This window comes from Lissotriton helveticus, chromosome 6 (assembly GCF_964261635.1).
Source record: "Lissotriton helveticus chromosome 6, aLisHel1.1, whole genome shotgun sequence".
Taxonomy (NCBI): domain Eukaryota; kingdom Metazoa; phylum Chordata; class Amphibia; order Caudata; family Salamandridae; genus Lissotriton; species Lissotriton helveticus.
In genome coordinates this window covers 2,039,967,569-2,039,992,324 of record NC_136067.1, presented here as the reverse complement: position 1 = coordinate 2,039,992,324, position 24,756 = coordinate 2,039,967,569, and the positions used below count along the sequence as shown (strand labels likewise).

The following is a 24,756-nucleotide window of genomic DNA, read 5'->3' as shown; positions in this document are numbered from 1 at the left end:
TGAAGTGACATTCATACGACCTGGATTCAGGATACTGCCTCCCTTCCCAACATTTCTGGCACCCCCCTTTAAAAAAAAAAAAATCAGGAACATTCCGTTAAAACAGCTGCTGTAAGGTATTACTTCTCTAAAGAGTCTGAATTGTGACATTCATGTGCTGAATGCAGCCATGGGCCTTCTGTATAATTGTAAATAATTGCAGTATTAATACCTAATGTTCTATGTGTGATTGGTCTTCAACTAGTAATTGCTATTGGATCATTGTGTGCTGTCTCACTCTAATGCATTTACAATGCAATAGGTCTTGCATTACTGAAAGTTTGAGCTGTTGGCGTTGTATTATTAGCAACACCAATAGTTCAAACATTCAGTAATGTGAGACTTATTGCATTGCAAATGCTGGTTTTCAGTGCCATGTATGCTGATGTCGAATGTCTTGATGCTGAAGAACAAGTTACTTACCTTCGGTAACGATATGTCTGTAGGAAACATAGGTTAGTTATAGATTCCTAACCTTAGAATTACCCCCAGGTGTTATACTGGATCTGGAGAATTTTACGTCAGCAGTACCCCTGCGTGTCGAAAGGTGGCGTCGGTCGGCTCTGCGTTCGTCGTCGTGGTGGTGGTGGTCGCCGGGGTGGTGGTGGTGGTCGCCGGGATGATGTTGCGGCAGCTTCTTAGATGCCACCCTCGCGCGCTGACATCAGTTCTGTACACTACTTTCCACGCCAGAAGCGCAGAGCCATGCAAGACACTGATCACTGGTGCACAAAACAAAGGCCCTGAAAGGAAGTCCTTAACCCTAGAAGTCAGTTCGCAGAGGGGCGAGGATGGGTGGGGCAGTAAGGAATCTATAACTACCCTATGTTGCTTACAGATATAGCGTTACCGAAGGTAAGTAACTTGTTCATCTGAAAGAAACAGCCAGGCAGTAGTATTTAGTGAACGTGTGCAGAGATGCCCACGTAGCTGCCTGACAGATGTCATTGAGGGGGACTCCTCGTCCCAAAGCAGTAGTAGCTGCAGTCGCCCTGGTGGAATAGCCGCACAGCCCCACTGGAGGCTCCTCTTTTGCCAACGAATAGCAATCCTTAATGCAAAAAACAACCCACCTAGAGATGGTCTGTTTGTGCACGGCACAACCTTTCTTGGCGCCCACGTAACCCACAAAGAGCTGGTCATCCACCCGGAATGCTTTGGTGCGATCCAAATAAAAGGAAATCTCCCGTTTTGGATCCAGACGGTGGAGCCTCTCTTCTTCTTTTGAAAGATGCAGAGGTGGAAAGAAGGTGGGAAAAGTGATGGTTTGGCCAATCTGGAAAGAAGTAACCACCTTGAGAAGAAAGGAAGGTCTGATTCTTAGTACAACCTTGTCTGGATGAACAGCCAGGAAAGGAGGTTTTGAAGAAAGAATCTGGAGCTCACTCATCCTGTGAGCAGAGGTGATAGCAACTAGAAAAGCAGTCTTTAAGGTAAGAAGTCTAATAGGACAGTTATGAAGTGGCTCCAAAGGAGAGCACATAAGGTAAGTCAGAACCAAGTTCAAGCCCCACTGAGGCATTACAAAGGGAATAGGAGGAAAAAGATGAGTAATGCCCTTGAGGAAGCGATTTACAACAGGGGACTTGAAAAGAGGAGGCTGATCAGGAAGCCTAAGAAAGGCTGAAATGGCCAAGAGGTAGCTCTTGAGAGTGCCCAGAGCAGAGCCCTGCTGGGCCAAAGAAAGGAGGAACAAGAGAACCTCAGAAAGAGGGCCGAAAGGGGCTCCACAGCCTTCGCTGTACACCATGCCACAAATTTGCTCCATCTGCAGGAGTATACAGTCTTAGTGGAAGGACACCTGGCTGCCAAGATAACATCACAGACTTCGGGAGGAAGGTCGAAGGCGGTCAACTTTCGCCGCTCAATCTCCAAGCAAGGAGGCGGAGACTGGACCGGTTTGGGCATAGGACCTTCCCCTGCTGCTGCAACAGAAGATCTTCCCGAAGACGCACACGAAATCGGAGGATCGATGGCCATGTGTAACAGCTCGGGATACCAGACTCTTCGTGCCCAATCCGGAGCCACAAGAATGACTTGGGCCTGGTCGCACTTGATCTTCTTCAGCACTCTGGGCAGAAGTGGTATAGGCGGAAAGGTGTATAGAAGACCGCAACTCCACTCGCGACGAAAAGCGTCGCCTAGCAAGTGCCGCCTTGGAAATTCCAAGGTGCAGAACTCCTGACATTGCGCATTCTCTTCGGTGCCGAATAGATCTAACCAAGGCTCTTCCCACAGCTGAAAGAGACCTTGCGCCACCTCGGAGTGAAGACGCCATTCGTGATCCATCATGCACCTGCAGCTGAGTTTGTCGCCCTAACGTTCAGAGAACCTGCCCTGATGTTCCAGCCATGTCCAGAGGCGAAGAGCCTCCTGACAAAAGGTCCACAACGCCACCCTGCCCTGTTTGTTGTAGTACCACATGGAGGTGGTGTTGTCCATGAACACCTGCACTACTCTTCCCCAAACAGAGGAAAGGAATGCCTTTAGGGTAAGACAGATCGCCCGGAGCTCCAGGAGGTTGATGTGGTGCCCGGACTCTGCCAGAGACCAGAGGGCTCTGATCTCCACCTCTCCCATGTGGCCGCCCCACCCCAGAAGGGACAGTATGTCATCACTGTGTATTCTGGTTGGGGAAGGGAGAGGGATCTGCCGCTGACCCAATCCTGGTTTGTTAGCTGCAATTGGTGTGCAGTGCCCTCCGAGATCTGGACGCAATTACACAGATTCCTCTGATGCTGCGCCTACTGGAACTTCAGGTTCCACTGCAGAGTCCGAATATGCCACCTTGCATGATCTACCGGCAGGATGCAGGAGGCCATGAGGCCCAACAGCCTCAGGGTCATTCTGACTGAAACCAGAGTTAAAGGCTGAAAGGTCGGAATCATAACATGAATATCCCGGACTCGCTGCTCAGGAGGATAAGCCAGAAACTGGGTCGTGTCTAGAACTTCTCCGGTGAGGAAGAGCTTCTGAGAGGGAATCAGGTGCGACTTAGGCATGTTTATAGTGAACCCCAGCGAGTGTAGGAGATCCGCCGTAGTCTGCAGGTGGGAGACGACTGCCTGGGGCGAGCCCGCCTGCAACAGCCAGTCGTCATGATAGAGAAAGACTGGAACCCCCTGATCTGCGCGGATGAGCTGCGACCACCATAATAACTTTCATGAACACCTGAGAGGTGCTGGTAAGGCCAAAGGGGAGCACAGTAAACTGAAAGTGCTTGTGACCTACCGTGAACCGGTGGGACGGAAGGACGGGGATGTGAAAGAAGTAAGCATCCTGCACGTCCAACGCTACCAACCAGTCTCCAGGGTCGAGGGCAGACAGGACCTGAGCTAGTGTCACCATTTTGAACTTCTCCTTCCGGAGGAAGCGGTTGACGTTCTTGAGACCCAAGCTAGGACGAAGGCCTTTGCCCTTCTTGGGCACTAGAAAGTAGTGGGAATACCAACAACGACTTACATCTGGGGCAGGAACTCGCTCGATAGCTCCCTTGGCCAAGAGCCGTAACTTCCTGTTGGAGAAGGGGCAGATGATCCTCCGATAACCAATGGTACTGAGGTGGCATGGCTGGAAGGCTAGTCTCGAAGGGGAGGGAGTAGCCCATTTGGACTATCTGCAAAACCCAACTGTCTGACGTGATGGTGCGCCAGTGGGAGAGGTGATGACGAATCCTGCACCCCACTGGTGATGTGGCCCTGAAAGGTCAGACTAGGAGGGTTTGGAGGATGCTGCAGGGGGGATGGACTGGCCCGCTCTTTGGCCTCCAGACCCACGACGGTGGGTTGCATGGACCCGGCTCGCAGGGGCTGAGTAGCGTGCGCTGGCCTGTGGCTCTGGGTGAACGGGGCGGGCTACCCCTTCCGTAGCCGCAAAAGGCAGACTGTGCAGGACGGGTGGTGGAGACGCCCAACGACTTGGCCGTAGCCCCAGAGTCCTTGAAGCGCTCTAGTGTACTATCTGCCTTGTCGCCGAATAGGCGACGACCTTTGAAGGGCATGTCCATCAGGGTACTTTGGACATCTCCGGAGAAACCAGTCGACCTCAGCCAGGCGTGGCGTCAAAGGGCTACAGACGTTGAAATCGTTCTGCCTAGCGAGTCGGCGGTATCCAGTCCACAACGAATCGTAAACTTTGCTGCGTCTCTCCTCTCGGCGACAGCACAAGAGAGCAACGCCGGGGCCACCTCCGGACAATGAGGGAGCACCAGCGCCACTGTATCCTACACGGAGTGGGTGTAACGGCCCAACAGAAATGCGATGTTTACGGACCTCACACCCAAGCTGGAGGAAGAAAACATCTTCTTCCTAAGATGGTCCAGCTTTTTGGATTCCCTATTAGGTGGTGCAGTAGGGAAGGCGCTTCCTTTGGAGGTGGAGGCTTGGACCACCAAGCTCTCAGGGGTGGGGTGTTGGGAAAGGAAATGGGGTTGCCCGGGGGGGGGCAGACGGTGGCGTTGGGCAATCATCCTATCCACTGGAGCCCCAGTGTTGGGCCTGCGCCTGGTGCCCAAAGGACGTCTGATGGCTTTGTTGAACAGCAGCAGGGGCTCCGAAGAGCTCGCTGCCAGCTGAAGCACCTCTGTCAGGAGGTTAGTCCGGACTCCCACCGTAGGTAGCTCGAGGTTGAGAGCCTCGTCCGCCCTATGCAAGACCACTGCGTAAGATGCTCCCTCCTCCATAGCCACAGTAGGAGGAGACAACATGCCAAGGTCTGGAGAGGTATCCAGACCACTGGCATCCTCCTACTCCTCTTTCCAGTCCTGAGCATATCCCTACTGGTCAGTTAGAGGGTCTCCAGACCCCTCCCAGTCCTCCTCACTCTCCTCTGGTTGCCAATCTGTCTGAAAAGCACCAGGGTAGAACAGGGGAACAAAAGTACCCATTGGCGCCGGCCGACGTCGGTCCGGCTACGTGTCCAAGTCCTTGTGGAGGCCGGGGTCGACGCCGGTTGGGGACACAACCGGATTCGTTAGCGGATGTGGTGCTGGTGGATTCGGCGCCGGGGGAGGTGTTATGAGGTCGACCGGCGCCGATCTGGATCCTGTCCTGGATTCAAGGGGACGCTGCGGTGCAGAGGTCGAAGTCGCCGGCGCCGAAGGCCCAGGGCCCCCAGCAGAGTCTGTGGGGCCCGAAGCCACGCCAGCAGAGTCGGGCTGCCCAAAGATGGTACGCATCACTTCGTAAAAAGCTCGAAGCTGGGCAGGTGTCTCTCCGGGTCCCGGGAAGGGAGGGAAGCTCGGAGCCAACTTTTCGGGCTCCGCAAATGGAGCCACGGGAGAAGCAACACAAACATCCCTCGTCGCGTCAGCTGATGGACGGGGAGAAGTAGAAGAGCGACGGTGCTTCTTCGACTTCTTCTTGTGCTTCGACTTACATGAGGAGTGCGAAGTCTTCGAAGTAGAGTGGTGATGGTGGCTCCGCGACCGGTTCCTCAACCTCCCGCGTGACCGGGAATTCGAACAGAGTGGACTGCCGGGCCTCGAGAAGCTTTCAGGACCGCTGTCGCAAAGACATCGGATTCATGGTCCGACAGTCAGAACATGATTTGGGGTTGTGGTCCTGATCCAAGCACCATAGGCACATGCGGTGCGGATCCGTCACCGACATCAGCTTTCGGTAGGACCCGCAAGTCTTGAAACCGGGCATCCCTCCTGCACCAGGAGTCGATCGACTCAAAAACGGTGTTGACTCAAAGATTCAGTCAAAAAGTGACTGGAGGTACTGCTCTCTCTGGATCGCGCTGGTTGGCGCAAAGAATAGAAAGAACTGATGTCAGCGCACGAAGGCGGCTTGTAAGTAGCTGCCGCGTCGTCGTATCGGCGACCACGACACCAATGTGGAACGCGGAGCCGACCGATGACACCTTTCGACGCGCAGGGGTAATGCGGACGAAAATTCTCCGGATCCAGTCTGACGTCTGGGGGTAATTCTAAGGTGAGGAATCTATAACTAACCTATGTTTCTCACAGACATATCGTTACCGAAAGTAAGTAAATTGTGTTCTTCGGCATCAAGACATTCAACATCAGCATACAGTCTGACGGCTGGGGGTAATTCGAAGGTAAGGAATCTATAACTAACTGTTATTTTCAGATCACGCCCTCATTGCGGATGTCTATGCCCGACTAAACGAAGGTTTCATCTTTTTTTCTGACCATGAAGCAAGATTAAATAAGGTCTCCGACATTGCTGAGGTGCAGACAGCACATGTCCTTCTCTCATGTTTGGCCAAGGGCCCACCTCCAGGTAAATGTTAGGTGGCTCTGGAAGGTAATTTACCTTTGAGGAGATTTTCTAGTGAGCCCAGAAAGGTTTCATTGGACTTCTACTGACAAAACGGGTACTATTCAAGATGTGGAATCTAGTTGGCCAAGAATATAAAGCACTCCGATATTTTAATTGCCACAGGAAGGACATTTTCACAAAAAGTGAACACATGGGGACAGGCCCAATAGAAAGTGCAAATCCTTAAAGTGTGAAACATGGAAAGAAATCCATAAATATGCTGAACAAAGTAGATCTATTAATCAAACAGTGTTTAGTAGGCAAAGCCCAGTCTTTAGTGACAGTCAGAGAAGTAAAAATAGCTTAAAGCCATTATAGAAGTCAACCAGGCTCTTTAAAGACATAGGGCTACTTTTGAATATACATCATGATTCAAATCTCAATATTCACTAGCTTTGTTTCCGAAAAGATATACAACAATGTACATCGGTCTAAAAGATTTAAGAAATAAGTTTAAAACAATTAGAACAACAAAAGTTATAATGTGCATCTGATAGGTATGTATGTGTATAAGAAACCCTGTTGTCTAAACTGTTTCTGGGAGCTATGTGATAACATTGAATGTCATATCCAACAAAACCCTTACCACTACCCCTTAACCACAGGCTTCTTTTTCGTTTGGCGGGGAAGATGAAGGGAAGCACACACCCATTTACTCCCCATACCATGAAAGGTCTGAAGGTCATATTAGGACACTCCTGTACTCCTACCCTCAAGAAACGGAGGTCGGGTTTTTTTGTGTGGCAATAGTAGTAGTAGAAATTACTTTATTTGATTTTGTTTAAATGATAAAGAGCGGCATAACCGCTAATACACGTCCAATTCATGAGCATAGTACAGATTAATTGATAAATTCTCGTTAAATGTATAATAAAAGCTTTTTAAAGAGTACTCTTGATTCATTCAGTTTTTTAATAGCGAGTTTTGCTATAAAATACGTAGTTCTTGTGTAGGCTGGAGACTGATTAACTGCACTTCATCACCTTGCCGGTTCAAGTTCTCTGTCTCTTTTTTTCTAGTTCATTTGCAGCTAAACTCAAACACTTTATTGCTTTACATGCCAATTGTGTTGTCGAGTCTCCTAACCATTTTATTTCGGCAGATCTACAAGTCCTTATTTGTTCTCTTTTCATTATTGGCCGTAAACGTTATTTCCGTATGGATAATAATGCTGTATAAATCCAAAGTAGGTGGAGTAATGATGCATCTCCTTGTCCACAAAGGCGGCACTCCATTGAGGGCCAGATCTGTTTCCATTTTGGGGTTAGGACTTTAGATGAGTAAACTCCCAGTCTCAGTAAAATCAGTTGCTGCTTTATGCGATTTGCAAAATGTTCCGACAGGTATGATTGAGGCTTTAACATTTTATATGTTGGCAACACCATCCATGCGTTGATTTTCATGGTGAATGAGGCCCAATCTGCGCCCCATCTCACTACTTCCTGCTCTATGTAAAATCACGGAGTCTATGGTCAACCAACAACTGACCAGGTTCTTAGAAGAGAGTGAAGTATGGCATCCTAACCAGGCTGGTTTTAGAGCGCAGCACTCAACGGAGTCTGCTTTCCTGCATACCGCAGATACCATCCGTACCGCCCTAGACCAAGGGTAGAAGGCCGTCCTGATTTTATTAGACCTATCGGCGGCCTTCGATACGGTCTCACATATCATCCTGATAGACCGTCTGAAAACCTTTGGCATTACGGGTGTGGTACTTGAATGGCTCAAGAACTTCCTGAGTGGAAGGAGACAGGTGGTGACGCTAGGAGAATTTCACTCTGGGGAGAGAAGACTCACGACAGGAGTACCTCAGGGCTCCAGTCTTAGCCCGACATTGTTTAATGTCTATACCGCACCCCTGATCAGTTTAATTGCATCGTTTGGCATAGAAGCTATAGCCTATGCCGACGACACGCAACTGATCCTGACTATGGATAAAGATAACCAGGTCTGGGAAGAGAAACTCAAGGGCTGCCTTACGGCAACCTTTGAATGGATGCGGTCTAACCATTTGAAATGTAACACCGGGAAGACGGAGACAATACCGATGGGCCCAAACAATGAATTCATACCCAGACTGTGGTGGCCTGAGAAAGCAGAAATACCACCCAATACTGCCACCACGGCCCGCAATCTGGGAGTGACCTTTGATTGGAATTTGTCCTTTAAACAGCAGGCACTGAAAGTGGCAGGTACGTGCTTTGGTGTTATAAAGAGCTTGAGAAAGTTCTTCGACCTCCTTCCCTTGGAGGCCAGGAAAACAGTAGTGGTCGCACTGGTCACATCCCACCTTGATTATTGTAATGGACTATATGCAGGTACCAACAAGGAGGTTACCTATAGGCTCCAAATGGTGCAGAACTCAGCGGCCAAACTTGTATTAAAGTGGCCCAGGAGATCATCAGCAACGGAAGCCCTTAAGACTTTACATTGGCTACCTATCATTAAAAGAATTCTATTTAAAATCTTGCTCATTACCTTCAGGGCAATTCATAAACTAGGACCGTTGTATTGCGGAAAAAATTCATCAGATACCATCCAACTCGAATTCTCCGCTCGACCAACGCCAATTTTCTGGCAGCTCAATCATTCAGGCTTAAGACCCGCGGGGGCAAGTCCCTTGCGGTGCTAGGCACAAAAGCCTGGAACACACTTCCCCCCCACATAAGAGCCTTGGATAGAGAAATTGAATTCAGGAAACAATTAAAAACCTGGATCTTTACTCTACCTGACACCACTGCCAGATCCCTAGTGTAAGAATTCTATCTGATCAGCCATACAAGTGGGCGCCAAGATGCTCCTTGGAGCGATAGTTGCGCGTTATAAATATCCCATTACATTACATTACATTACATTTGTTCTTTTCCTGAGATATTTGATTGATCGTTTTGTTGGTTATTCCTTTGAACACCGAATAGGATGGTATTATGTGCCAAGCTTCCTCTAACTTTAAAACTTCAATCGATTGCTTTAAAAATTGATAAATTGAGTTCCTCAATCTGGATTGCCTTTCAACCTCCAGCCAGCAGTAGTGTGCCAGAGTCTCTTTCTCCGCTACCCGCATTCTCCAATAGTATTTTACCAGCGCACCTTGTCTTGACGGGATCTGTTTTTTTAGCCCGAATTCTAATCTAAACCGGGCTTGAGGACTGTGGCACGGAATTGTGAGTAGATTTTTGAAGAAAGGCTGGTTTGGGCGATGTTCAGAGTTATTGCGTCCTTTGTGTTTAGGAGTTCTGAAGCGTAAATGATTGATGGTAAAAATGTTGCTGCCACGACCTTTAATAAGTGGGTCGAACAGTCACTAAGTTTTTTTTGCAAGGTTTTGAATGCAAATAATAGCTGTTTTGCTTTTGTTTTCCGCTGTTCTGATTATTGCTCGTAATTAAGGTGGCGATCTAATGTTACTCCCAGATATTTATATGTTCCCTACTGATCCAGGAAGTTGCTGTTGATCGTCCAAGTAAATTTTGGTATCTTTTTGTGTGGGCTCGAAAAACACAATCTTAGTTTTTTAAACGTTTATTGCGAATTGAGTTGAAGTTGTATATTCTGCTAGTTGGTTGATCAGTGGTTGGGAGGCCGCAGGGTGTTTGAGATAACAACACAATGTTGTTGGCAAATTACAGACTTACTATTCTCACATTACCCAGTTTTGGGGCGTCCCCTAATATTGAACGTAAGTTATTATCTAAGTCGGCTGTATATATATTAAATAAACAGGGCGCTAGAACGCAGCCCTGTTTTAAGCCATTGGTGGTGGTGATTTTGTTTGTTAAACTTCAACCATTCCCCATTTTTATTTGAACCCATGTTTTTGAATAGAGGTTGATTATTGCGTTCAGTATGTTTGTGGGGACTCCTCAGGACTTCATTTTTGCCCACAGGGCTGTTCTGGGGACCTTGTCGAAGGCTGCTTTGAGGTCCACAAAACATTCAGACAGAGCTTTGGAGTTGGCAATGGCTTGGTTGGCCAAAAGCGTGATGGCAGATATATTTGTTAAGGTGCCCATTCCGGCTCGGAAGCCTGTTTGTGCATTGGGGATCAGTTTAGTGCTGTCGACACAATCCTCTAGATATTTCAGCAAATTTGCGATGTAGATTTTTGCCTCAACATCAATGAGGGCTATTAGCCTATAATTAGAGGGATTTGAACGGGCCCCTGATTTAAATATAGGGTGTAGTATGCTTCCTCGCCAGGAGTCTGGGATAGTGTGAGATTCCAGAATGTGAGCGAACAGTAATAATAAATGATTAGACCAAAATACTGGGTCTTTTTTAAATAGGGCGTTGGGCAAGCAGTTTGGTCCGGCCTCCAGTCAGACCTCTGTTTTTTTATTGCGTTCAGTACTTGTTTTTGTGTGATCTGTAGATCAGGGATTGACTGATCTGACCCTGGTGTTCCAAATGGACCTCGCTGGTATTTGTCTTAAGGTTGTTTGACTTGGAGGTTGCTGTGATCTTTCGGATTAGATTTGCAGGTCATGAAATTTGGGGCCTGGAAGGTTGTATCAGCAGTCCAATGTTCTTTAGTTAGGGTGTCCCTAGGGATAATGGTGCTAGACCGTCTCGCCTTCAGTGTGTCGTTGTGGGCGGGAGCCCCGGGGACTTTGTGGGTGTTAAATGTAGCTTCTATGTGAACTCTCCATGCGTGCTCAGTTATGTCAGAATTGTAATGCCGATTTTTTCCGTTTGATAGGACATTGATTTGAGCCCAAAACTCTTTTGAATTTTGTTGTCGGCTGACATGAAGCATTTTCATCCAAAATTGCTCATTGTATGTGCGTTTTGCTGCACGAATCTCCTTTTTTAGGTCGCTTTTCATTTGTTTGATTATGGTCAGGGCCTGGCGAGAGGGTTGTTGGCCCTGAGTTTGCATTGGTCTCAGAGCTTTATTTAGTTGTCTTTTTTTATCCTTAGGGCGTGAGTATACCATACTGACCCACTAATCCTGGCGGATTTTTGGTTTTTAGAACTGTTTGAGAACTTTCTCTTCAGGCTGTTAACAAGGGACTCCCAGGCCTCTATCCCTAATGGTTTCGCATCGGTAGAGGCCAATAGAGTCGAACAGAACTCCATAATTGAATCTACGGTGTTGTTGTTCCATGTTAATCGGTTTGAATTGTAGTTGGGCGAGTTGTGTAAGGGCGCTGGTTGGTCGGGACTTTTCGCCAATGTTGCTTAATATAAAAGATTGAGGATAGTGGTCGCTATCTACTCTTTCTATTATTTGAAATTCGTAATGAAGGGAAATAGATCTGGATCAGCTAGAGTGAAGTTGATGGCTGCTCCTGATCTTGCTATCACTCTTGTAAAAGCTGCCGGGCTGTCTTCTGGACCTCAACCATTCAAAGTATACAATAATTGATTATCCAGTAGTGCAGCACATTTCTTGCCTGAAGTGTCACGTCTAGTTGTGTTGTCGTTCCTGACCTTTATGTGAGTAGGTAGGTATTTTTTCTTGGGCTTGCATCAGCTTTATATTGAAAACCCCGGACTATATTGTCTTGGCATGTGGGTAGATAAGATTTAGGGTTTTGATGGCGGCTACCAATTGTTGGATATCTCTCCCCTTATGCTTATAGCAGGGTGCATGTAGATGTTCAGGATTAGCAAGGTGCAAGTGGCTCTTCAGTGTGTGGACTCTTTTTTAGCTGGGATATGATGTTCTTTGTAACCTACAATTGGGGTAAGTGTTATCGGCCATGTTTCTTGCAACAGCAGTATGTCGTACTGTAGGATGAAGTCAGCAAAGTCGATTTCCTCTATTTTAGAGGCTAAGCCGTTCACGTTCCAGGAGCAGATTTTACAGACCTGCAATGTATTTGTTTTTTTTTTTATTCATGCTGCTCCTTGTTGTGTATTTAGGGGTCTCCAGTACTGATTATCCTATTTGTTAGCTGTTTCTGGGTGTGAGATTGTAATCATGATTTGTCTTATTGATTGAGCTTCGTACTTAGTTTGGTCCGGGTTCTCAGGGCCTTTCGCTCCTTTTAATACGCCCTCTGTGCAGTAGGGGTGTTGTAGCGGGCTCTGATAACAAGAAGGTTCCACCTTTTTTATTCTATACCCCATGATGCAAATACTTCTTTGTGCCTCAAGATCTGTTCAATGACAGGGGAATTTATCCAAGTGGCTGTTGTTATTTCAGGCCCTATTTGGTTTGGGTTAGGTTTAAATTCAATTCTTTACAGGTCCCTGGATGTGATATGTCTCAGGGCAGGAAGGGATTTGAGTAAGGATTAGTTACTTACCTGTAATCCTATTTCTCTTCCAGGGGTATACTCATTAGTCATAAGCACTGAATAATCTCCGCCCATGAGCGGGAACCCGGAACACATAACTAAATACATATATATGGGTAAATATATAATAAGAGTACATAGTACTAAACAAATTATACACATATACACGTATACACTAATATGCAGCCCAACCATAACCTATAGGCTAATAAAGCCATAATTACATATTTTCTGCAGAATGAAAATAACCCATAGAAAAAATGCAAGAAAAAAAGCAGGAGCCTAAAATGCATTCCACAGACAGAAAAAAACGTATTTTCATCAAAGAAACTGTAATAAAAGGCAATTAGCCTATGTAGGCTGCATAAAGAAATAACATCCCTGTACAGAAAATCAGACTTGCACCTAGCCTTTAAGGCCTCAAAGAATCTGAACACTTTGCCTTAAAGGCCTCCAGGGGCACTCTGCCCCTGGAAGAGAACCTTATTATTGCACTTTGATTCAATATATCGTGGGCTCCCCTTGATTTATAATGTGGGAGAGATTCTATCTGGCCTTGAGCAGTGAGCAATTGGGTTTTTATGTGGTCGATCGGGGTCCCTTTTGATGCTTCTGTTGAGCCTTGGTTACGTATTTCGACGTGATGGTATGTTTGACATGATCTTGTTGTATTCTTTCAATGGGCTCTCTAACCCTCTGGGGCTGTGGGTTCGTTTTAAATTGGTTATTGAAAATTTGCGCCTGTATAGCTCCTTTCCCACTACGTGCTTCGTCCTGCATGCATATTTCACTTGTCTTTAGTTCCTGTGAGATTAGGTTTGAATCTGTTTTTACGATTTCTTTACTTTTTGCTTTATTATGTACCTTCTTAACCGGGGGTTTGAATATGTCATCTATTTTACTTATTGACAAATTTTCCTTTTTTTGCGCATCGTGGTTTCTTGAGGCGGCAGCCTCTTTTATTGCCGGGTTGTTATGATCCGTCATGCTGACTGCACCGCTATTGCTTTAATCGCCTTTATCCTGGCTTTTTTGGGTAGATGTCAATGATGATTGTGGAATGACTATTTAATTTACTTTTCCTTGCTTTCCTCAGGCGTTTCCGTTTTGTGAGGGGTGTTTTCAAGCTTAATTGTTCCTTGCTTTCTACAACTTCCTGTGGTGAATTACTTTGATTAGGAGTTGGTGATGAACCTCCTAAATGTAGCTGTTCATCTAGTTGTTCGAACCCTTTCTCTGCGTCACGTAGGTTTCTGCATTCTCCTTCTTGAGAATTAATTTCCTCTTGTGATCGTTTGATGTTAATACTGGAGGTGTCCCCACTGTCTGTCTGCTTCTATGAGGTCTCTTTCCATGGATGTTATGGAATTTATTTGTGTTTCTTTGACATTATAGTTGGAACAGTTGCGAGCTTATCGATTATTTGGTAACAATGGCACGTATGGTATGCGATGTCCTGGGCATGTTGTAACTTTATTATCATGGTGTTTAGGACGTGCAATTTTTGTTCTATCCCCTGAACGTATAATGCTAAGACATTTAATAGCTCAACTTGAGTGTCCAGCTTGTCGGCATGATAAGTGATAGCTGATCCGATAGTTTTCAAAATGCCTAGTAGCTGATTCCAAAATGGTCCTGTTGGTGGGCCTTCTTGTTCCGCTGAATATTGTCCCCCTTGTTCCTTGGTGTTTCTTGGTTGCGCAGATAAGTTTTGTGCTTCTAAGTGGCTGCCTGGGTTGAATTTCTCGCTTCTTATCTTTGCGACCGCACACAGCAGGTATATACCTCTCCTTATACCTCCTCCGCTAGACCACTCAAATGGGGAGTCCCTCAGGGCTCATCCCTGAGCCCGCTTTTGTTTAATGTTTACTTCATCCCCCTGGCTAGACTGATTGCCCAAACTGGGATTAAATCCACCTCCTATGCTGACGACATTCAGCTACGTTTTACCTTTGATGCACCTTCTGCCTCTGCCTTTGATCCGTTGAAATCCTGTCTCAGGGATATCTCCAGTTGGATGGACTCCAACTCCCTCCGACTCAATGCAGGAAAGACGGAGATCCTGTTTTTTAATTCACCGTCCCCTCTGGATTCCAGTCTGTGGTGGCCTGAGGATCTGAGCCAAGCCCCCACGCCCAAAGACTCTGAGAAATTTGGGAGTGCGCTGGGATAACCATCTTAGTTTTAATGCCCAGGTTCAAACAGTAGCAGCATCCTGCTTTGCAAAGATCAAGACTATTAACCGGCTTATTAACTATCTGCCGGTGGACTGCCTTAAGACTGTGGTCCAAGCATTGATAACATCTCATCTTGACTACGCCAATGCGCTATACCTTGGTATCACAGCAGGTTTATGTCAAACTACAGACTGTCCAAAATGCTGCCGCCCGGCTGGTGGAGAGAATTCCTGCTAGACATCACATTTCCCCACATCTCCGTAAACTGCATTGGTTACCCATTGCTAAGAGATGCGTATTTAAGGCCATGACTCTGGCTTTTCGAGTTTCTAAGGGTAATGGTTCGGCCCATTTGAAAAGCACTCTGCGGCCGTATGCCAATACCAGGACACTGCGCTCTAACTCCCTACTTCTCCTATCAACTCCCAGATTCAAACGAACTCGGGCTGGAGGGAAAACATTTGAGGTTTGTGCCACTCAGTGTTGGAACAAGCTTCCGATTACCCTACGTGCCTGCCAAACAGAACCGGCATTCCGAAAGTCTTAAGACCCACCTTTTCTCCATGTAGTGCTCTTTTCTATACGCCCCCTGTTCCCAGATCTATCAGCGCCGGGACGCCCCGTTGGGGCAGCTGTGCGCTTTATAAAATACACAAATAAATAAATAAATAAATTCTTTAGCCTTGTGCGAGTGGTAGGGCACTAGCCTGTTTTTCTTTTGTTGAGATCGTCCCTGCTCCAACTGATGTGCAATTTGGATTTAGTTAATTGGTGGTTTTAAATTGGCGGGGAATTGTTCTTGCCCATAGACTACTTGACCCCCAAACTGGTCAAGGGGTTGAGGGTCTGCCGGTGAGTTTAGTAATGTGCAGGAGCTATCGATGCTGTCCTGCCAGTGCACCAGGTTGTCCTCGGGGCTCTGCTCTTTAAGGCACTGCAAAGCGATTTGTTTTTGCTGATGTTGCTGGTGTCAATTGGTTTGATTGAGCCTGGCAGGTCCATAGTTTGGATGTGGACTCCCAGTTTAATCCTGGGACACTATGGACTACAGCCTGAACGGTCTGTTGATGGGATCCTTGGTGGTCAATAAGTGGGCTCAAACAGCCCTATGTAGGACTGGCACTGCTTACGTTTTCTATCTTGGTGGGCTTGGAGTCCACTTGTCTGTGCCTTCCTTATTTGCTGTTTTGCCAACACTATCTCTATGTATCTCATTGGTGTTGTTGCCTGGCCTAACCCCCTTGGGTTTCTTGGCGTCCTTTGCTTCCTTGAGTGCTTTGTGAGTCTTTTCTTTCACCGGAGATAGACTGCGGCATACTTTTAACCCCTTCAGTGCTAATGACAAGGGTAACTCGTCATGGAGTTTCCATTGATTTCAATGGAAAGTCAATGGGAAGAGGTGGGTGTACCTTAGCATCCAAGTGGTTAAGAAGTTTTAACGGCTAGGGCGCTCGACCTCGGAATCTGGGTTCGAGTCTCGGTAACGACGCCAAAACCTCCTGTGATTCTGGGCAAATCACTTAATCTCCCCGTGCCTAAAATGAAAGTGTGCCCTCATGTAACGTAACTGGAAAATATGTAAAGCGCTCCGATACCTGATTCGGTTCGGGTCTAGTTCGCGCTATATAAAACTCTGCAAAAAAAAAGAGCCCGCTTGTTAGGTTTAATGCAGGTTATGATGGGGGAACAAGTAGCAATAGTAAGGATATGGTTGTCTTCTTGGATGTTATCTATTTTACTCTCCTTATCTTTTTCTTGGTTTTGCTATTGATCAGATTCCAATTCCTGTTCCATTTCCTGGAGCTTGCTGAAGTTTTCAGTTGCTTGTTGGTCCCCTCCCAGCTTTTTGGATTTCTGCTGCTGGTTGCATGCCGTCCCCCTGACTTTTCCTGATCTCATAGTGGGTTACTAGCACGGATTTTCAACTCTGTTTTTGGCTCGTCTGGAGCGATACGTCTTGCTTTTTGGCGTGATTGTCCTGCATTTAGGTTTACTTGCTGCTGCCTCGCACCTCTGAGGTACTTACTTTAATGTGCTTTGGGCACCCCTGGTTTTGGTTTTTGAGCACCCAAAGGTGCCCTGAATCGTCTTACTTTGACTTTGTTTTTAGTTTACTTCACTTGCTGAGTGGTCTTGCTTTACTTTACTTTGCTTACTTTTGCTTTGCTTAGGCAGAGGATACGAGGTATGCAGGGGTTGCAGGCTAGAGTGCCAGGAGGAGCTGCGGAAGAGCTGGACAAAGGGACGGCAAAAGCTAAGGCAAGCGGGGCACACAGGGCGGGGTCACAGGCAGCACCTCAATCTAATCATGCATGCCTCCGCCAAAGGCTCACTCTCACTGCGGCCGCCTGCTGATAGATGCCGCGCTTGCCACTTACCGCCCACACGAGACTCCTCCGTTGCCCGTCCTCCCGACTGGGCCGGGCCGCTGCCTCTACTGTCGCTGCTGCTGCTCCCGCTCGCTCACCACGGAGCCTCGGAGCGATAGAAACGCTGTGGCTCGCGGCTTGCCTCGTGTGCCGTGAACAACAGGAACAGGTAAGGCTGGTCTCCCATAGAGGGTGCTCCAGGATTCTAGAGTCCAACACAACTGTGGATAAACATCAGCTCTGTTGGCATTATGCCATTCCGGAATCTTCTTGGGGCCAGAGGTATTCAATGTTCATGCAATTTGGACACCCTAGACATACCATAATTTAAAAACAATTATATGCAAAATATATTCTGGCACAGTCAGTGAATTTGCATACGAGTTCAGACTTTCTGGGTGAAGTTGCAGCACACTTTATCATGCACTATAGTTTTCTATTAAACATACACGTTTAAGTACGAAGGCAGGTGATATTAAGATGAGTCAGTCCAACAAAAGGGTGGTGAATAAAAGCAATTCAATGGTGCAAGGTGACAAGTGGAAAAAAACAGCATTTTCTAATACAGCTCTTACCCATTCAATAAACCAGGGTAAGTTGTCTTTCACCCAGGCTATCTGATAAGAACATTTATCAAACACATAAGTAGCTGCCTCTACTATCTTCACCCATGTCAGTTGCAAGTTTGGACCAACAGCTTTTGCCACTTCGGAATAGTAAAATGGGACGTTTTCTTCTAAATAACTGAAAAAGAGAGAAGAAAATCACCATAATATTACGTTCAATTACAATAAACAAACCAATGTTGAAAGATTTGCAGTTTACCAAAAACAGAAATAAAACATAAAAAGAGATTCCCATTACCTCTTTGCATCCCACTTTTAGTGCTCTCCACAAATGACTACTCACCAGTAGGGTGACATAGTGAGCAAAAGAATAATAGATTACACCTAGATCTGTGACTAGAAGTGAGTGGTTGAAAAGTTACAGCACTCCGCTCATCATCTTGTTCCGTTCGCTACTCCCCAAACTCAACATTTTCCCTTCAAGCTGCAAAAGCCCCCCTACCCTCATCTTAGCCAATTTCCTTATTGTTCCTTTCTTTATAAGATACCCTCACCTGTATTAAACACTTGCTCCCATAGAAATGTGTATGTGGTTAGGATGCACATAAAAAATTATAAGTCCATAAAACATTTAGCCGCTATATCCCAAATGGCTTTTGGGTGCATTTGGAAGTAGATTACCACGTGTAGTGTCATGCTCTTTCTTCAATGCACCAGAAATATTTGACTTTTGGATTAGTTCAGTCTGTTATATTTTCCACATGGCTTAGAAAAACCCCAAAACAAATTAACATTTTAAAAAGAAAGAAAAAAAACTGCTGCGTATGAAGCACCCTTGAAGGGCAGGAAAAAAGTGAAAATTCACAGGTACTTTTGATTCCTTATTTGGGATCTGGGATGTCACCAACATTGACGAAAGTCCACCCCCAATGACACATGCTATCTAGATTTCAATATGATGCAAATGTTTGGGATAATAAGAAAGGAATGACTGAATCATAAATCTGTGAACAGTATCCAGGTATGATAAATCTGGTAAAAGAAAGGAACGATTATTTAATCAACATTAGTGTGCACCACGAGGACACACAGTAACTGTTTGAAGTACGCTTCAACAATAGCTCACATGATTCCAGGCAGAAAGGATTTATCGTGTGTGAACACACAAACAGTACCATGGCGCCCTAAGGATATCCACCGAATCAGTGTCATGCTTTTCCCCTCAAGACACCTGAAGTATTTGATGCATAGAATAGTTATCTATGAAAGTTTCCACATGGCAATACAGATTTTCCATAGAAGACCATGTGCCTTGAGCTGAATGGTCTTTCTCCCATAAGGGCGACGGAGAAGCGTGTTTGACCAGAGGTCAACATGCCAACAAATACTTCTCCTGGACCCAAACAATATGTTCTGGGCATTGGGCAAAAGGAATTCCACACTCTTGATACAGTGTGTGCCAAGCCTATTAGTAAGTGGCTATATTTCCCCATATTCTTTGGATTTTAAAAAAGGGGGTAGATTGGGGATAAGTGTATGTAGTTAGAAAATGTTGACTCTTTTGAACATGGTTTTGTTTAAAAAAAATAGTGTTCTGGGATCCCACACGTACACAGATATACTATTGTCTATGAATTCACAGAGAATCCCAAGACCAGGATTATTTTCTTCTGATGGATACTTCTTCCTGCATATGCTTCACTTTATGAATGAGTATTAAAGAATTTTTCTCGGGAGGTGGGATTGAGCAGTAGGAAGTCATGCCATGCAACAAAGCAGTGGCTAAGTGAGAGCTGAAGAAGCAGCAGCCCTTGCAAATTTGGTTTGAAAGCCAACCGGGGGGACTTTCTGGGACAATTCATAACAAAGTTATATGCACAGGATAAACAAAGGTGGATTGAAACTCTTGGTCACTGCTTTGCTCTTCTTGGCTCCATCGAATCTCACAAACAGCTGTTGATCAACTTCAACCTGTCTTGTGCAGTCAATGTAGTAAGCTACACCAAGCCTGGGGTCCAGCCTAGGCAGTTGCTGCTCTTCCATGTCTGGATGAGAAGGAAGAAAGAAGGATGCAAGAGTGATAGACTAGACCAGGTGGTAGACAGACACCACCTTTGGTCATGTTACCCGTTTACCTGGATAGAACACAGCGAAAGAAAGTAGGGCCAAATAGCTTGTAATTCACTAAACCCAAAGGGCAAAGGATAGTGGGTTGTCCTGAAAATGTTCAAGGTGGCCTGCCGAACGGTTTCAATCTGGGGAAGGTTGCAGATCCAGTAGAGGGAATGGCTGAGTCACCTTTTATTTTACAAATGAAATAGGATCATATGACAAGAGACTTTTCCCACCTATAGCCTTTCTTGTGTTTTTTTGCTGGAAGAAACACGAGGGATAACAGCCTGTGTGAGCACTTATCTGAAGGAAGGGAAGGAGGACTGCTTTAGGGTGCCTTGCAGGTCCTATGCAGAAAGACTGGATTCCAGCGCTCTTCGGGTGCATCGAAGAGCAGGACTCGCAGACAAAGGGGTCAGGGTTAGATCTAAAGTATCACATGTAGATGATATATGGACATTTCCCATAAATATCTTTGACCGGGTTTGCACTTCAAGACATGTGACCTAACTGCTGTCATCTGCTGATGAAATTCGATGGTTAAATATAAGGGGACTCTGAATCTATGTCATGGGGTGTCCTATAGAGGAATGAGCAATAAGCATTTTTCTGGTCATAGAAAACACAAAACACTACTTTCAATTGTCATGGAACTCTTTTTAAAGAGGATGTATCCATCTCTATTAAAGTATTCTGTAAGAAAATAACAGTAGTACCAATGTTAATGTAATGTGAAGTTTTACCATCTTTTGCCAACGTGTCATAGGCTTAATATCACTACATTGCCAAAGCATGACAAGTTCACATGGCTGGGCTATTTATTATAAAAAGGTTCTGCTGAACAAATAGTATCCACTAGAGGATTCGTTTTTTTGTTTTTTTTACATAAGGGAGTGCGGTCATAAAAGAACTGCTTTACATTGAAAAGTCAAAACAAATTTTGTTCAGTACCAGAAGGTATGCCTCAGCATGACATCACAAGAATTTTTCAGAGGAGGAAACAAAACTGTGGAAGAAAGTGAGTTTAATTAGGCAACACTAACCTGTATCCTTCGGCAGAGTAGTGAGAAACTTTACTCCAAGCTTGCTGAGAAACGGACAGTATACCAGAATTTCGCAGGACAAGAGCAGAGGAGGAGGCTAAAATTAAATGTTTGCAAATTAAAATATAGGTGTCTGACCGGGGGAAGAATATATATTAAAAGACAATCACTGTAACTGCAATGATAGATTAATTATTATATAAAGACGGAGGAGCAAGGAATTTTGCATACAATTAAAAATAGCATTGCCATACACAATTTATAAAAAAGTTGTAACTTTGGCAGTTAAGGAAAATTATTTACTTTGTAACCTAATTTGCTATCATGAGCGCCTTCATTAAATGTATAAACAATCCAACAGTTGTATTTGTGTCAGGGAATGCAGAACATGTTCTATAAAAGGGAAAAGTTTTTCAAAAACTTTTCTATGCCTGAGAATATGGTTTTGCTCATTGTTTTCACTATTTTATTTATTTATTTATTTGCAGGTTTGTATAGCGCTCTGAATCGACTCCCGGGGGAGTATATCCGCGCTTCTGACGTCAAATCTGATGGAGCAATAGCGATAACAGTAGAATTAAAGCTGTGGATCTAAAGGACAATAAGCTAGATTAGCTAATTAAACTAAACAGGAAAGTTTTCAGATTTTTTCTGAAATTCAGATGGTCAAAGCATTGCCTTAATGATAGTGGGAGCATGTTCCAGTATGTAGGACCCACTACCGACAAGGCCCTGCCGCCCAGTCTGATCTTGTTGATTTTAGGTACTTATAGCAACAGCTGTTGGCTGGATCTGAGGGTACGAATAGGGTTATATGGAGCAAATTTGGAAGACAGATATTCAGGTCCTAAATCATGGAGACTTTTATGAATGATACAGCAAGTCTTAAACTTGACTCGCAGACGTATGGGCAGCCAATGGAGTTTGCATAATAAAGGCTTAGATGGAGATCTTGGGGGAGCGTTAAGCACCAATCTGGCTGCAGTATTCTGTATTACCTGCAAACGGTCAAGAACCTCTTCATTAGCTCCTGCTAAAAGACCGTTGCAGTAATCTAGACGACTGATCACCAGAGCCTGGACTAAGGTTCTTCTATAAGAATCAGGCAAAAAAGGAAATATCCTACGGAGGAGACCTATCATGTGGAAACATGATCCCACTGTTACATTAACATTCTGTTTCATAGTCAGCTCAGGTTCCAGCCGTACTCCCAAATTCTTAATTGTAGATTTGGGTTCGGGGACTGGGCCTAGGTCCAGAGGCCACCAATCAGGAGACCATTGGATTTTGACTTTCCCAAAGAGCATCACCTCTGTTTTCCCAACATTACATTGTAGAAAATTACAGGACATCCAACGCGCTACTGCCTTCATCCCATCTGAGAAAGATTGTATGATCTCAGGGGTAAGATGTTTAAAAGGGAAAAGTAGCTGCGTATCATCAGCGTATGACACTGGACTAAAACCAAAAGCTCTAGTTATTTCTGCCAACCACTATTATTGATTGTAAAAGCAACTGCGATGTTTAGTAACTTTTTGCCACTGTTTGAAACACACCATTACATGCAAAAATATAAAATATTGCACAGGTGGTTTTTTTTTGTTTTTTTTAGATGGAGAACCAGGAATAGAAGTTACTAAGTGTAACACAATTTTCTTACATGGAAATTTCCTGCCCTCTGACAAAACAGTACAGTTAATGCTATACATCATTTAGTAGAGCACATCTCTGTAATGCTCTTATCCAAATCGATAGTGCAATATTAGAGTAGAAGCACACTGCCTTTTGCAATGGAATGATGAGCTAATTTATTAGCTTCACCGTCCAAAGATTGCTACTGAAACTTGGAATACTGGTTCCCTTAGCTAGATAGATTGTGCCATGCAAAGGAATTCTGAGCTAATGTACTTGTCCTTTGCTGGATGATGACCATGATGCGTGCTACAGAAGGAACAATCGAATTTCCTAACTGTAACAACTGGTTTGCAGCCTTAAACTCTATTTGATACAAAAGGGGATGATGGACGGAGCGTTTGAGCAAATCAAACACTCACCCCCAGTCAACTGATCTGGGTTTAATCCATCACCATTCTTTAGCCCACTCAGCCACCCCAGTTCAGACATGGCCATATGCAAATCAGTCTGACCCTGTGCCTCATGGGAACAGTCCAGCCCGAACTGCCAAGCCATGTCTTCCCTGGACCAGAAACAAGCATCCTGGGACCGGTTTCGGACGTGAGTCCTGTGCTCTTCATGCCACTGGAATCAAGCTATCCAAGCTGATGAGGGCTTAAAGCCCAAAACCGGTCCTTGGATGCTTGTTTCCAGTCCAGGGAGGACCTGGCTTGGCAGTTCGGGCTGGACTGTTCCCATGGGGCACAGGGTCAAGACTGATTTGCATATGGCTGTGTTCAAACTGGAATGGCATGGTGAGCAAAAAACGATGGATTTAGGCCAGATCTCTGTACTGGGGTAAATGTATGACATTGTTCTGCATTCTGTCCATCACCTGTTGTTTTTGCATTAAACTCTATTTGAGGCACAGGCTCAAGGCTTTGCTATCTGGTTGCTTAGAATGGAATCCAATCTTTAAAAATGTATTTTGAGGGGGAAAGGTGTATCCAAGGCAGAGCCAGTATAACTCACTCTGACATGGACCCGAGGTCAACAATTACTGGACTTCCGTTTTAGATTTGTTTTGTCACATGTGAACATATAAGTTCCAATCTGCAGCACTATTTATTTCTGTAGATACCTAGTTTCTTTTGCAGTATGATTCTACTCTAGATTCACAGGCTGTGTACAGATTATATAGCGGTATTTGTGGAGGAGGGTTTTGGAGGTTCAGTAATACCAAACAAATTCCTAACCAGTGTCTGTCCTAGCAACTCCTTTAAAAAAGATGCAATATCTTGTCAATGGGTGAGTGGATGATAATGTGGCTGCTGTATGTTATCAATTGAAACACTACTCTGAACTCATTTTGTCAAAAAAATGATTGCACATTTGAATTGTTAAAGCAATCCATCTTGGAAATGATCAGCTAATTATTGTTGAACCTACGACACGGAGGTTATGGTCCACAAACAAATCATTTGTTTGCCTTATTTTTGTTTAGTATCCTAAATCTAGTATAAAATGGATCTCCACACATCTAGATTAAGTAGAACCCTCTAAGCTGAATCACATGGACTTTGAAGAATAAGAAAAACAACAACAAAAAGGCCAGCAATTGTATTGTCTGACTAACAGGCACTGAAAAAAACATATTTGGAACAACTTTTGGATGAGTTCTTCTAGCTACCTTGTTCTTGTGACTGCATATTTGAGGACTTTAAGCATTTTTGTTAAATATTTCATTACTATCTGTTGTAAAGGCCCAACCCGAAGGCTCATCAATCCTGCCAGAACCAAATTTAAACTCCACTGTGGCGCTGGTGCCATATGTGGAGGGGGCAGCTCCTTGGCCGCTGTAGGAATGGATTAGTTACTTACCTGTAATCCTAGTTCTCTTCCAGGGGTATCCTCATCAAAGTCATAAGCATTAGAATATTCCCGCCCATGCGCGGGACCCCGGAAACAATATATTATATGTGCTCCACATATATATATAGACATATATATATAAATATATATATATATATATATAAAAATAAGCAATTGCAGCCAAATAAAACAATAGAGCTGGAATATGCCGTGAAGAATTTCCACCATACAGTGTATTTTGCATTAGAAACATGAGAAACAACACCAATGCTTGTTTAGAAACTGTTTTAATGCTTAGAAAACAGTAGAAATTCTCATAACACACTAAGCATATACAGCTCCCAGGCTGCATTGCAAATTCCCAGTCTAAAAAGACTGAAAAGCTAACCTGTAGCTGAATGTACTAAAACTGACGCTGTGCCTTTAAGGCAC

General features: G+C 44.9%; 1 protein-coding gene across 1 annotated transcript in view; it reads right to left on the bottom strand.

The window, feature by feature from the left end:
* The window catches only part of TMEM214 (transmembrane protein 214), a 418,213-nt gene that overhangs the window by 57,189 nt on the left and 336,268 nt on the right, over nt 1-24,756 (bottom strand). The window contains exons 14-15 of the mRNA XM_078650054.1: nt 20,839-20,935; nt 17,693-17,861 (exon numbers count right to left, since the gene is read on the bottom strand). Coding sequence (XP_078506180.1) covers nt 17,693-17,861; nt 20,839-20,935 — 266 coding nt within the window. The remainder of the gene's footprint in view (nt 1-17,692; nt 17,862-20,838; nt 20,936-24,756) is intronic.